This window comes from Helianthus annuus, chromosome 2 (assembly GCF_002127325.2).
Source record: "Helianthus annuus cultivar XRQ/B chromosome 2, HanXRQr2.0-SUNRISE, whole genome shotgun sequence".
NCBI classification, from domain to species: domain Eukaryota; kingdom Viridiplantae; phylum Streptophyta; class Magnoliopsida; order Asterales; family Asteraceae; genus Helianthus; species Helianthus annuus.
Window position 1 is genome coordinate 127,506,708 of NC_035434.2, and position 15,628 is coordinate 127,522,335.

The following is a 15,628-nucleotide window of genomic DNA, read 5'->3' on the forward strand; positions in this document are numbered from 1 at the left end:
TAACTTCCGACCATGTGTTCTTCTTTACCGAGAACAGGAATACGTACAGGGTCACGTAGGCTTTACGTGACGTGCCCTTCCCCGAGGACAGTGGTACGCGTGGGGGCTACGTAGGCTTTACGCAGCGTGGCCTTCCGACCTGGAAGCCAGTGAATGGTATTGGGTTACGTAGGCTTTACGTAACGTGTCCTCCCGACCCGGGAGACATATGGCAATTGTACTGGGTTACGTAGGCTTTACGTAACGTGTCCTGACTAACCTGAGGACGATGGTCTATAGTCTGGTATATGCGTAAGTACGAGTAACTCCTTCAATGTCAACATATCCAACCCAATTCCCAACCCGGGAATCCCATGCCTTGGCTGTGTGAACTCACCTTGGTTTGCTCGGCAGATACACAATTAAAAGACTCTTGAACTAACAGTGGTCAACCTCGTCCTAACAGGGTTACCATACAAGTCAGGTTCGGTTCAAGTAATGCACGTATACAACATAACAAACACGTATGCATGCAAGCACGATGTAGGTCTAGGCCCAAACCATACCCGGCCCAACTAATCAAATACATAACATTCTTGTGCGACCAAAGATATTAGTCCAACAAACAAGTATCAACATGACATATACGATCCAATTAGCATAACAGTCAATCTTGTGCGTTTACAATGGACTTGTGCGATCAGCTACTTACCCAGCCCAACAGTTTATCCGGCCCAAACTATCAAGTAACACATACGGCCCAATACAACATGAAAAGACGTTGTGCGATCCATACCGACTTGTACGATCCACAAGTGTTGTACGATCAAACATGACTAAGAATATTGTGCGGTTGCCTTATGTGATCCGATCAGGTCTTGTACGACCTGACCTTGTGCGATCCAATGGGAGCTTGTACGTGTGGGCTCCCTTGTGCGATCGGTCGGTCTTGTGTGATTGATCCAATTGTGCGATCAATTAACAACTTCCCATGAATTATGCTATCAGTTACAATAATCAATTGTTTCCAAATTCAACATTCTATCAATCAACACAATTCCAATATTCTAACTAACAAACTATCGATCAAACAGGCAATTAAGTATCAAATCTTATGAACCCTATTCTAATCAAAATCACAAGAATATCATTATCGCATTCATATGGATCAACCTTAACATCTAGCATATCGTTCAAGTTCAACACCAGTCGATTACATGAGCATACACATATGACCGATTATCAAGAACACTATTAAGCACCAAACGATTAACAGAAATATCAACATCATCAACGATCATGCACTCGAACATGTAACCATACATCAATACAGAAATCACTATGGAAATCATGCAATCCAACACGTTAATAATCATATATTCAAGGTGACACACTAACCGGTTAAGGGGTGATCCGATTCAAGAATGACGTCCGAGAGGAAAGGAGTGATGGCCGTCGAATTCCAAAGCAAAACGAGAGAGAGAGGGACTAGGGTTTCTTGTGTGTGTTCTTGTGTTTTTGATAACAAAAAAATGAGAAACAAACCCCTTACAATATGTTTGTTCACGTGAAAGGGGAGTGGGCCGAGCCCAACTCGGTTGCCTATGAGTCCCGAAAACAAGCTAAACGGCCCAAGGGCTTGTGCGGATGATGTGTGTGTTGTGCGATCCTTGCACGGTTCAATACATACATACATACAATAAAGTTCACATAACACACAATAACAACACATTTATTAAATCCAAACATATAATCTAGTTCACATATGCACATAGCGTTACACAAAGCGAGTCTAAAGTTCGAGTTGTCACATTATCCCCAACTAATTGGAAATTTCGTCCCGAAATTTGGTATGCAATCACTGAGGAAGCTAGGTAAACTGTATTGTTCACTGATTTTCCTGGGGTGTCACATCCTCCCCCCGTTGATCTGGAATTTCGTCCCGAAATTCCGAAGTAGTAGCTTCAGCCTCAGCGGTGGTTATACTGTTCGCGAACAATTGGGGGTACTTTTCTGTCATCCTGTCTTCGCGTTCCCAGGTGTACTCTGGACCACGTTTGGAGTTCCAACGAACTCGAACAAGAGGGATTCTCTTGTGTTTGAGGACCTTCACATCCCGGTCCGTGATTTCCACTGGTTCCTCGACGAACTGCAACCGCTCGTCGATAGTAAGTTCCTTAAAAGGAATGATGAGGTTTTCATCAGATAGGCACTTCTTTAGGTTCGATACATGAAAGACATTGTGAACTGCCCCGAGTTCAGTTGGTAGGTTCAACTTGTAGGCTACCTTGCCAATCTTTTCTATGATTTCGAAGGGTCCGACGTACCGCGGATTTAGTTTGCCCCGTTTGCCAAAACGTACCACACCCTTCCAGGGTGAAACTTTCAATAAGACCCGGTCCCCGACCTCAAATTCCAAAGGCTTTCTACGCTTGTCCGCGTAGGCTTTCTGACGGTCGCGTGCTGCCGCCATGCGTTGTCTTATTTGTGCAATCTTTTCCGTGGCGTCCACTACGATCTCTGGACCCGTGATTTGACTATCCCCCACCTCTGCCCAACAGAAAGGTGACCGGCATTTACGCCCGTACAATGCCTCGAATGGAGCGGCTTGAATGCTGGTGTGATAACTGTTATTGTAAGAAAACTCCACCAAAGGGAGGTGCTTTTCCCAGCCGTTGCCGAAATCGATGACGCATGCTCGAAGCATGTCTTCTAGCGTTTGGATCGTTCGCTCAGACTGCCCATCCGTCTGAGGGTGATAAGCTGTGCTCATGTCTAACCGTGAGCCGAAAGATTTATGCATCGCTTGCCAAAGTTCTGATGTGAATCGTGCGTCGCGATCCGAAATGATGGATGTGGGCACTCCGTGCCTCGAAACAACTTCTTTAAGATAGACGTCTGCGAGAGTGGAGAACTTATCCGTTTCCTTTATAGGTAGGAAGTGTGCAGACTTGGTGAGTCGATCCACGATCACCCATATCGTATCGTTCCCACGCTGGGATCTAGGTAGGCCTGTAACGAAATCCATGGAAATTTCTTCCCATTTCCATTGAGGTATCTTAGGCTGCTGAAGTAGGCCAGCTGGTTTCTGATATTCAACCTTGACTCTCGCACAGGTCAAGCATTTTCCAACGTACGTAGCGATGTGGGCCTTCATGCTAGGCCACCAATAAGTAGTGCTAATATCGTGGTACATTTTGTCCGACCCTGGATGTACCGAGTAGCGAGACTTGTGAGCTTCATCCATTACAAGTTCGCGTAAACCGCCATAGAGAGGGACCCAAATCCGGCCCGTTACATAGTAAGCACCGTCTTCCTTTTGTTCCATCTGTTGTCGTGAGCCGCGTAAGGCTTCAGCCTTGACGTTTTCGGGCTTCAGTGCTTCTGTCTGAGCAGCTCGTATCTGAGCAGGAAGGCTAGACTGAATTGTAAGCTGTAGCGCTCGCACGCGCCGTGGTAAAGTGTCTTTCCGACTGAGGGCGTCAGCCACAACATTGGCTTTGCCTGGATGGTACTTGATAACGCATTCGTAATCGTTTAGTAACTCAACCCATCGTCGTTGACGCATGTTCAAATCCTTCTGCTTAAGAATATGCTCGAGACTCCTGTGATCGGTGTAAATCGTGCACCTGGTACCGTACAGGTAGTGTCGCCATATCTTAAGCGCGAAAACAACAGCTCCCAGCTCTAAATCGTGCGTCGTATAGTTGCGTTCATGAACCTTGAGTTGACGAGAGGCGTAAGCGATAACCTTGTCGCGCTGCATTAACACACATCCAAGTCCCCGAATGGATGCATCACAATATACCACGAAGTCATCTGTGCCCTCTGGCAATGAGAGGATAGGTGCGCTGCAAAGTCTATCCTTTAGGTGCTGAAAAGCAGTCTCCTGGGGCTCTCCCCAGCGATAGGTAACACCCTTCTGTGTCAGTAGCGTAAGCGGCTGAGCAATCTTCGAAAAGTCTCTAATAAACCGTCTGTAATAGCCTGCCAAACCCAAGAATTGGCGTATTTCCGTTGGCGTACGCGGTGCAGGCCAGTTTCTGATCGAATCTACCTTGGACGGATCGACATGGATCCCATCCTTGTTAACCACATGGCCTAAGAAGTGGACTTCACGAAGCCAGAAGTCGCATTTAGAAAGCTTGGCGTACAGCTGTTCCTTCCGAAGGAGTTCCAAAATCAGGCGAAGATGTTGCTCGTGTTCCTCCTGACTCTTGGAGTAAATCAGAATGTCGTCGATGAATACTATGACGAACTTGTCAAGATAGGGTTTGCACACCCTGTTCATAAGGTCCATAAATACAGCAGGCGCGTTCGTTAACCCAAACGGCATGACGAGAAACTCGTAGTGTCCGTAACGAGTTCTGAAGGCTGTCTTGGAGACGTCCTCATCCCGGACTCTCAGCTGATGGTACCCCGACCTCAAATCTATCTTCGAATAGTAACACGACCCTTGCAACTGGTCGAATAAGTCGTCGATGCGTGGAAGAGGATAACGGTTCTTCACCGTCACCTTGTTGAGTTCACGGTAGTCAATGCACATCCTGAACGTACCGTCTTTCTTCTTCACAAAAAGTACTGGAGCTCCCCAAGGCGAAGAGCTTGGACGAATGAAGCCCTTTTCCAAGAGCTCTTGTAGCTGCCTTGACAGTTCTTCCAATTCTGATGGAGCTAGACGATATGGTGCGCGAGCTATGGGTGCTGCTCCTGGAGCGAGCTCGATTTGAAATTCAACCTGACGATGAGGCGGTAAGCCAGGCAAGTCTTCAGGAAACACCTGAGGGTAATCGCGTACAATTGGAATATCCTCCAATTTCTTTTCCTTTGCTGATGCGTCTGTAATGAGTGCCAGAATGGCAGTGTGTCCCTTTCGTAAGCATTTCTGAGCCTTCAAGAAAGAGATGATGCCAACCACAGCACCACTCTTGTCGCCTTGAACTTCTAGAGGTTCCTGACCAGAACGAGGAATGCGAATAACCTTCTCGCTGCATAAGATTTCTGCCTGGTGTTGGGACAACCAATCCATCCCAATCACGACGTCGAAACTACCCAAAGCTATGGGAATGAGATCGATAGAGAAGGCTTGGCCGGCTAGGATAAGATTACAACCCTGAACTACGTGCGTGGCTTCTAGACTTTTACCGTTAGCTAACTCTACTACATGTTTGGTGGGTAAAAGTGTTGGTGCACGTTTTAGCAGTTGACACATTTTCACAGACATATAGCTTGTATCCGCACCCGAATCAAATAAGACAGTAACGTAAATATTGTCGAGGAGAAACTTACCCATAACCACGTTGGGATCGTTCACTGCGTCTCCTCTTCCCAAAACGAAAGCTCGACCTCTTGCCTCGTTGCCATTATTGTTGTTGTTCCCGCCGTTGTTGTTCCCGTTGCCCTGGTTATTGTTGTTGCGATTCTGGTTCAATTGAGGGCAATCGCGTTTGAAGTGACCTTCAGCCCCACACTGGAAACATCCCCGGTTTCCACGCTGTGGTTGCTGTTGCTGCTGCTGCTGGTTCTGTGGAGCTGGTTGCTGAGGCTGCTGATTCTGATTCGCAGGACGAGGGCTCCTACAATCTTTAGCCTCGTGCCCCATCTTAAGACACCTTTGACAACGACCCTTGTTACATGGGCCGTGGTGATGCCTGTTGCAGTTGTGGCACCTAGGTTGACTACCCTGATATCTCCTCTGTCTGTGACTGCCAGAGGATTGCTGACTGGGACTCTGATAGTGGTCAATCTTCTGCTGCTGAGCTTGTGGCTGAACAGTCGCTGAACCCCTGCTGGAATCCCCATCCCACTTTCTTTTACTGTCACCAGATGTAGCAGGAGTAACTGAGGTGGTGACGTTAGCAGTAGCATTAACACGCTTGGGCAGTTTATTCTGATCCACTGCCTGATCGGTGATGCGATGAGCGAGGCGCTGAATTTCCTGGATGTTTTCGAGGTTAGCCGACGTCACGTGGCTCTGAATTTCTGGCGCCAATCCCTTGAGATACAACTCAATGCGCTTGTATGGAGGGTCCACCATAGTAGGACACAGAACGGCCAGCTCATTCGACCGTTTGGTATACGCTTCGATTTCCGATCCGACCATTTTCAAGTTATACAGCTCGTCTTCCAGCTTGTGAATATCTTCACGCGTGCAATACTCACGCTTGATGAGTTCCTTAAAATCGTTCCACGGGGTGGCGTTAGCAGCTGCCAACCCTAAGATCTGGACTTGGGCGTTCCACCAAGTCAGTGCTATCCCTTCCAAAGTGCCGGTGGCAAACTTGACCTTGCGAGCCTCAGGGCACTCGCACATTTCGAATACCGATTCTAACTTTTCAAACCAATGGAGGAGTCCCACTGCCCCCTCGGTGCCGCTGAAAGAATTTGGACGACAGTCCATGAAGTTCTTGAATGTGCAGACAGGCTGCTGCGCGTGTTGACCTATTGTGTACGAATAGGACGAAGTTAAATACGAGAGTTAATGTAGGATCTAAAGATCCTAGTGTGTGCCTATACTGCAGGATATACTACCTGCTTGAGCTGCTGCAACTGCCGCAGCAACTTGAGCTTGAACGAGAGCCTCTAGCTAGGCTTGGGTCATGTTGATTCGTCCAGACATGATCTTCATAGTAACAAGTAGCATAGGTAAGAATGGTTCGCGATTAGGGCGATGACAGAAAAGTGTAAGCACGTAGGGATTCTCATGCTATAGTATCATGTGTATCTAAACGTAATGCGAGCAAAGTTCTAAGTAGTTCCAGCAAACAGGCAATAACATAAACCTTATTACCTAGGATGTCGAGTCTTGCACGTGGAGCGAAGCGTCGTTGTGGATCGTTGAGAGCACTGTTCTGGTTATAGTCCGGTTTTAATAAAAACGTTTTCCCATATTAAAACCAAGTTCTCTATAACCAATGGCTCTGATACCAATCTGTCACACCCCCAAAATCCCACACGCGGAGTACCACCGCTTGGAGGCGTGACATGACCAGGATCAAGCCACCAATCATATCAAACATAGCATTTAATAATAATCAAAGATACGATTGATGTTCCAAGACCAAACGTTGTATATGTAGCGGAAGCATTAAATGTAAAACCCAAAAACATAAGTATCAATGTGTGAATGTAAAAGTGTTTAATAAGCATTCACGAGTTCTTGTCCACAACGACCCGCTTCTCCTCTGGTGCAAGCTCCAAGTATACCTAAGGCCCTGCAAGGCATGCAGCAAATAATCAACAAACTAGTTGAGCGAGTTCACAGGAAGTAAGTTCATAACATAGTTCATAAGTATAGCTAGTGGGGGCTTCCCATACTAGTGTGTGTACTAAAGGTGGGGGCTTCCCATGTTTATCCTGGCTAATGAGGGCTTCTCATTAACGGTACTTACTAGACTAACTTCCGACCATGTGTTCTTCTTTACCGAGAACAGGAATACGTACAGGGTCACGTAGGCTTTACGTGACGTGCCCTTCCCCGAGGACAGTGGTACGCGTGGGGGCTACGTAGGCTTTACGCAGCGTGGCCTTCCGACCTGGAAGCCAGTGAATGGTATTGGGTTACGTAGGCTTTACGTAACGTGTCCTCCCGACCCGGGAGACATATGGCAATTGTACTGGGTTACGTAGGCTTTACGTAACGTGTCCTGACTAACCTGAGGACGATGGTCTATAGTCTGGTATATGCGTAAGTACGAGTAACTCCTTCAATGTCAACATATCCAACCCAATTCCCAACCCGGGAATCCCATGCCTTGGCTGTGTGAACTCACCTTGGTTTGCTCGGCAGATACACAATTAAAAGACTCTTGAACTAACAGTGGTCAACCTCGTCCTAACAGGGTTACCATACAAGTCAGGTTCGGTTCAAGTAATGCACGTATACAACATAACAAACACGTATGCATGCAAGCACGATGTAGGTCTAGGCCCAAACCATACCCGGCCCAACTAATCAAATACATAACATTCTTGTGCGACCAAAGATATTAGTCCAACAAACAAGTATCAACATGACATATACGATCCAATTAACATAACAGTCAATCTTGTGCGTTTACAATGGACTTGTGCGATCAGCTACTTACCCAGCCCAACAGTTTATCCGGCCCAAACTATCAAGTAACACATACGGCCCAATACAACATGAAAAGACGTTGTGCGATCCATACCGACTTGTACGATCCACAAGTGTTGTACGATCAAACATGACTAAGAATATTGTGCGGTTGCCTTATGTGATCCGATCAGGTCTTGTACGACCTGACCTTGTGCGATCCAATGGGAGCTTGTACGTGTGGGCTCCCTTGTGCGATCGGTCGGTCTTGTGTGATTGATCCAATTGTGCGATCAATTAACAACTTCCCATGAATTATGCTATCAGTTACAATAATCAATTGTTTCCAAATTCAACATTCTATCAATCAACACAATTCCAATATTCCAACTAACAAACTATCGATCAAACAGGCAATTAAGTATCAAATCTTATGAACCCTATTCTAATCAAAATCACAAGAATATCATTATCGCATTCATATGGATCAACCTTAACATCTAGCATATCGTTCAAGTTCAACACCAGTCGATTACATGAGCATACACATATGACCGATTATCAAGAACACTATTAAGCACCAAACGATTAACAGAAATATCAACATCATCAACGATCATGCACTCGAACATGTAACCATACATCAATACAGAAATCACTATGGAAATCATGCAATCCAACACGTTAATAATCATATATTCAAGGTGACACACTAACCGGTTAAGGGGTGATCCGATTCAAGAATGACGTCCGAGAGGAAAGGAGTGATGGCCGTCGAATTCCAAAGCAAAACGAGAGAGAGAGGGACTAGGGTTTCTTGTGTGTGTTCTTGTGTTTTTGATAACAAAAAAATGAGAAACAAACCCCTTACAATATGTTTGTTCACGTGAAAGGGGAGTGGGCCGAGCCCAACTCGGTTGCCTATGAGTCCCGAAAACAAGCTAAACGGCCCAAGGGCTTGTGCGGATGATGTGTGTGTTGTGCGATCCTTGCACGGTTCAATACATACATACATACAATAAAGTTCACATAACACACAATAACAACACATTTATTAAATCCAAACATATAATCTAGTTCACATATGCACATAGCGTTACACAAAGCGAGTCTAAAGTTCGAGTTGTCACAGACTTGATCCAGAATCCTTTTCAACTTTAACGGCTGAAGAGTCGACCATAACAGAGACAGCATCCTTGCAACAAATCACAAAACAACTATTGATCTCATTTAATAAAATAATGAACTCTTTTTAAACATACTAAACATACTTTAAAAATAAATACTTACCCTTGAAGTTCGTTCAGCAGACACCTGGGAAGATTCTGAAAGGTTAACATCTTTAACGTAAGCTACCTCTTGAGTAACCTAAAGGATCATAATATATGATATCATATAAAAAAGTGCAGATTCCAGTATTTAAAACTCAAAAGAAAAAAAATATATAGATTGAAAGAGTAATTTTATATGCTACCTCATCAGTATTTCATCACCATTACCATCTCCACCAACCAACTCAGCAATTATTACTGGATCATCACATGTTTGTTGCACAGTATAAACACGATAGTCATTTTTAAGATTGAACTCTGAAACATCAATCTTAAAAGCAGCCTTCTTATCAACCAATCGAAATATCTCATGAGGGAATCCAGTATCATTGGCCTTAACCTGCCTCTCTCTTATGTCACTCGCCGCTAATCCAAGAAGCTTCTGAACATCTCTATCAAACATAACAAAAGAAACACTACCACTCTCATCCTGCACCCGCACTTGCACCTTGAACCTGAAATATACACAACTAACTAAGTAAACTGCAAAACTATATTCAAATATCAGTCTTAGAATGTTACTTATATAAATATAACGCTAAATAATCATCATTGCTTACTTTGTGGTGTAACACCTCGTAAAAACGCGACCAATATAATGAAGACACGTGTCTTGAGCTTTAAACGTGTAAGGAATTATTTCCAAGGGACTAAAATTGCCAAACAATATAAATATGTGAATAATCTATCGAACACTGGAAGCCGTTTGTGTTAAAAATAAGGATCTTGCAAAGCATAGGGGTTAAAAGTGTCAACATGTTAAAGTTACCTCTGAGTGACCTTTAACGAACCCAAAAACATTGTAAATAAATTAATATTCCATTCAGAAGAATATTAGATATTAATTTTGTGAAGTTTGAAAGATAACAAGACTTTTCTGGTGATCGTACGACTAACCGGGAGCCTAACGGAGTTAGTATATGACCTAAGGTCCCTAAAAGTTAACAATGGGGGTCCAAAAGGTAATAAATGAAAGTTATATAAAGATTATATGGATCAGGGACCGAAATGGCAAAGTTTGAAAAGTTTTTCCCGGTTTACCCAGTCATCGCGGGCGCGTAAGCCAAGGCATAGGCTTACGCGGGCCGCGTAAAAGCATCAGATGTAGAAAAAGATGGCAGGTGCATGTTCAGCAGGTTGCACCGCCTTTGTATGGTGGTTTTCGAATTCAGGGACTGAACCAATGGTATATTATGCATAGGGGACACCTGGGATGATCAGATTTCATGTGTAGACTTTGGTGGAATGATCTTATGAGTTTTAATTTCCTATATAAGCTTCTTGTTTTCTAGTTCTTGGTGCTCATTCACAAAATTTATTCAAAACACACTCTCTGGAACTCTCTGGACTTCAAGCAAGTCTCCATCAACTCCTAATTCGTGCTAAGGGCCTTTGTAAGCATTCTTAGCCTCTCTAGTTCAAGTTTCATTAGCTTAATGACCAAAAGTCAAAGCCGTCGTAATTAAGCTTTGACTTAGTGATTAATCACTAATGGTCCAGTCATTTTTCGAATTGAAAGTGGCTATGAGTTGGTAATTATGTGGGTAATAAGTCCTTAAAAGGGCACCCCCTGATTATCACTCTTACTTAGTCAATTGTCGGGTCAAACTTAATATTATAAAGTCAACAGAAGCTATTTTTGCAAATAAATTCATAATTAACAATGTAGAAGTTATGGAACCTGTTTTAACACTAAAATAACTTGGTAAAGGATGTAAGAACATGTCTAAGCATGTTCAACCCGACAATTCCGAGTTTAGGCACGGTTCGGAACCGAAAGTCGGAAAAGAAGACTTTTGCTTTGACTTTCAGTTTTGACCCGATTTAGCTTGTTTTAGAAATGCCTTAGGGTTTCATTAGGACCATGTTACATGTTAGTATAACCCTCTGAGTTTATACAATGTGGTTCCTTTGTAATCCTAGTTCGTTGCATGTTTCCGTTAAATGGCTGAAATTGACCATTATGCCCTTTTAATGTAAAAACGAGATTTTTGAAAATGTGAGAGGACAAAAACCTTTATTACTGATTTATAAACTTGTCCTAAAAATTTGACATCAGATTGAGGTCTAGATTAGGAGTTATGCTCAATATCGTAATTTGAAAGCTTTTTATTAATTTAACGGCATAATTAGCATAAAGCCTATTTAAACCCAAATTTCAACACCAAAATTTTTACCCACTGATGTAATATAATATTCTGGGATTTTTGAAGATTTTTATTTATTTTTAAACTGATCATAACATAGGGTTCTTGCTTTGATTCGGTAATTGACGGTTATACCCTTTTTGCTAATAAAATGAGTTTTACATAACATTTTGATACCAAACCTTGTGCTACTGATTTTATATGTTAAATAAAATATTTTAAGCCTTCTGGACTGATAAAAATCTCAGCTTTTCTTATATAACCTGAAAATCGCTTAAAACCAACTTTTTACGTGTTTTAAACGCATAGTATGGGTTAAAACTATTTTTGACACATAAGACTTAATACCTACTAATGTTTTAAGTAAATTTCTGTACTTTGACAGTAAGTAAAAGTTTTGAACTCAGATTTCCAAATTTGACCTTTAGAGCTTATGTGAAATGACCAAAATGCCCCTACGGTGCATAGTTTGGTTATAAATGATGAATTTCACATATATGCAATACCCTACTGATATGATCTACAAAAACAAATATTTTTACTGATCAATTTAGACCAGAACCTCAGATTAATATTTAATTTCTTTTATAACCTTTAAAATGACCAAAATACCCATGCGGGGCATAAATTGATTTTAAATTCGTTTTGGGCATAATGGAAGGTATCCTACTGATATCACAACATATTTAAGGCATATTAACTTGTGAAACCTGTACATGACTCATTTGGTTACCCCTTATGCATTTTTCGCGTTCGGTACAGTTTATGTGACTAGTTTGCATAAATTGACCGAAACGGGTCAAACCTTATCGTTTTTACCTCAAATCCAGAATATGTTTAGTTTACCCATATTATACAAGTATTCATACTTGTCGGGTCTAAACCACATTCAAATCCGGTCTTCGCTTAATCTTGCGTTTTGAACCGTATATCTTTCCTTAAAACTAACCGGTCTAAGTTTAAACTTAAGTAAGACCCGTTAGGAATCTAATAGGTTATTAAAACCTTCGTTCCAGATTTAGGAGCCCAGTAAAAGATATTTGAACTTGCTGATTGTGTACGGCTGAGATAAATTTGAATATTTTGCTCAGGTAAATACTTTTAACTTATTTTCCGTTATACGGGCTTGGGGTACGGTATATAAAATACTGCTTGGTCGGGTATTGAATTTTTAATCATATGAAGGTTAATTCATTGAGATGTTTAATCAGTTTTGTTTGTTTTAAGCCTTTGGGGGGTTAATGACCATGTCCTGGGTATCCTCGGCTCATTCATTGAAATGGCCACGACTTAAGCACGGGGTGTAGGCATACACCTGCCGGTGGGTATGTAAAAATAATGTACCCGCTTGTTCAAGAATAACTCGCCGTGGGATATATTATATGGTGTTCTATTAATCTTTAACCCGGTATTCAGCCCGGGCTACTGAACGTATAACAGACATATAATTCTTTTACAAGTTTATTTTTAAATAATTATCCCAAGTTATAAAAGATTATTTGTGCCTTGTGCATTCAAATTAATTTTCTTAAAACATTTTCAAAAGTGTCAGTTAATTGTATTTACCAGTGTAAACTGACGTATTTTTCAAAAGGTTAAGTGCAGGTACTAGGCGGAATAGGCTGGCTACTCCTGAGTGAATTAAATAAAGAGTTATGTAAGCTTTATCACTTTAAAATCTGTTGAACAGTATTTCCTTTGTTTTGATCCGCCTGTGGATCCTTTACATTCCGTTTGTAATACTTTGTTACTTGCAATTCGGTTTGTAATATTTTACTTTTAGACTTCTGTTGTGCATTAAACTGTGATTATTGACTATGATGATATCAACTACGTCACGATACTCCCCACCGGGCCCACCGGTAATACTGGAAATATCGGGGTGTGACATGTGGTGATCAATGTACATTCACTATGACATTTGGGACAAACCAAAGAAGTCGCAGGCAATCGAACAATATCATCTGAAACATTTCCAACATTCTGCAAGTATTCACTTTTACCCATCACCTTCTTGAAACACTTACGACTGGCAACATAAAACCAACCATACTCTTCTTGCACAATTTTAGTTGTCGCAACCACAACACAAGACATTTCCTGTAAAAAACACAAGACACTTCCTGTAAAAACATGCAGGTGACAAACCAAACAAATAACCAAACTATATAAAAAGATGTGAAACCTTTTCTATCTCACTAATCTCATCAACATGTTTCTTCACACCATCAGTTACAAATTCTTTATGCAATGGAAAAACACTCTGAGACGATAGTATTGTTTGAGAAGTAGAACCACTCCCTTGTCCAAACTTCAGTATAAGCCTTTTGAATACCACAAATGATTAGAATTAGTATACAGATAACATGAAACCAAGTATTTGACTTGAACATCTATATACAATAGAAATTACATTGACAAATTACCTCCTCCTTAGCTCATTAACTCTATCAATTTCTTCATTCAGAAAAATTCGTGTTGCAAACTTATCACTTTGAACAGTATATTCACCTACATGGAAAAGTATATAGATATTTAATGTATACCTGTCTTTATATTTCCAGAAATAAATAGTATAGTGGGATTTGCAGAAAGTAACAAAAATACCTTTCCATTCCTTACACTTTCCATGCTGTATAACAGCCATCGCATGCTCATGAGGTGGGATTTTAGAAATGAAGTCCTTAATCTGCAGAGCATAATCATTCCACACAGTACACCCTAAAACCTTACCCCTACATGAAAAGAATATTCATATCAAAACAACATTGAATGAATAAAAACAGAAAATCAAAGGAAAATTATGACATTTATTAAAGTAGCAAATGAGCCATAAATTAACTACCATATTCACAAAGAATAAACTGTAGACCTTCTTTATTACCATGATTCAGCATTACATACAAACACTATAAATCTCATTTATCACCATTACCATGATCCCACATTAAATACCAACATTCTTCATCTTATTTATTAACATCATTAAATACAAACAATGATCAGTACATGACTGCACATATAAACAACAACTTACTACAAGTCTTCAATATCGAAATTCATCTTCTTAGACTCCTTTGGAGGTCGAACAAAGATTTCAAGATCTCCACAACAAATCACAGATCCAGCAACATCTATATGATCACATTATACAAGAATATAAGTAAAACTCTCTAATATTATACAAGCAAGAAATGATTACAAAAATATACACTACCAACACTAAAGCGTTTAACGCCTCTCCTTGAAGAATATCTTCATAAGATCTGAAATTGAAACCATACTCAACACCTTGCCAATCTCTCACAGGAGTAACAGTTGTGCATCTATAAAAGTTAATTTTATAAGGCTGCACTACTACTTTATATAAATCTTTATTCTCACCAACACCAAATTTTAACAGAATCACAACAGCATCTTCTTGAAGTTGTCCATCAAAAACAGGTATCAGATGACTCTTAATACCTGCTTGAATCTTAGCACCCTGAAGAACATTTAAAGAAAGTATCTTCTTAGCATACAACACTACATTCTCTAATAAAACGGAAAAGCAGAGATACAAATTACCTTCTCATCAATGAAGATGAGATCCGTCTTGTAACCCTGATTCCATTTTCGAATAATTCTCGCTTTCATGTTCCACATATCTTTCCCAGGATTCAAATCGTTAACAAAACTAAGATTATTACTATCAACTAATATTGACATGCTTCTAATTTGGAATTCAGATTGTGATTAAATTTAAAATTTCAAAATCAGAGAAGATGAAAGCGTGATGAAATATGAAGAGGGAAATGAGAAGAAAAGCCTTATATAAGAAGGATGATTGACAGGAGTTTCTGAGTGACATGCATTAATTGCTAATTACTTATTCCCATGCATATTTGAATTTGAATTTCCCGGTAATTAGCCTTAAACATCTGCTGATCTAAAAGCATTACGGAAGATAACAACAAATGCTGCTGCTAGGTATACATTTGCCAAAGGAACCATCTACTACTTTCTTGTAGATGGGCAGTGGTTTGCCCTTTGGAATGTGGGCCAGACCTTTAACATTTGAATACACAAGTCAGTGGTTTGAAACTAAATTAAATGTATTTTAAAGTGATTTATAT

General features: G+C 41.1%; 1 protein-coding gene across 1 annotated transcript; it reads right to left on the reverse strand.

Annotated features, from left to right (window-relative positions):
* Positions 1-8,553: 8,553 nt before the first annotated feature.
* LOC110895531 lies at positions 8,554-15,221 on the reverse strand. The gene is made up of 12 exons (XM_035982109.1): positions 15,081-15,221; positions 14,726-14,997; positions 14,121-14,248; positions 13,940-14,024; positions 13,699-13,837; positions 13,446-13,613; positions 10,136-10,146; positions 9,927-10,016; positions 9,548-9,821; positions 9,326-9,403; positions 9,170-9,230; positions 8,554-8,693 (listed from the first exon to the last, which is right to left on the reverse strand). The coding sequence occupies exons 1-12, from the start codon at positions 15,219-15,221 to the stop codon at positions 8,554-8,556; spliced, it is 1,587 nt and encodes a 528-aa protein (XP_035838002.1).
* Positions 15,222-15,628: the final 407 nt, after the last annotated feature.

Excerpts from the sequence above, each read along its gene's own strand:
- LOC110895531 (XM_035982109.1), bottom strand. The coding sequence starts at position 15,221 with ATGTCAATATTAGTTGATAGTAATAATCTTAGTTTTGTTAACGATTTG. Across the intron at positions 13,614-13,698 it reads AGATTAGTGAGATAGAAAAG|GAAATGTCTTGTGTTGTGGT; the intron begins GTTTCACATCTT and ends TGTTTTTTACAG. Across the intron at positions 9,822-9,926 it reads ACGAGGTGTTACACCACAAA|GTTCAAGGTGCAAGTGCGGG; the intron begins GTAAGCAATGAT and ends TGTATATTTCAG.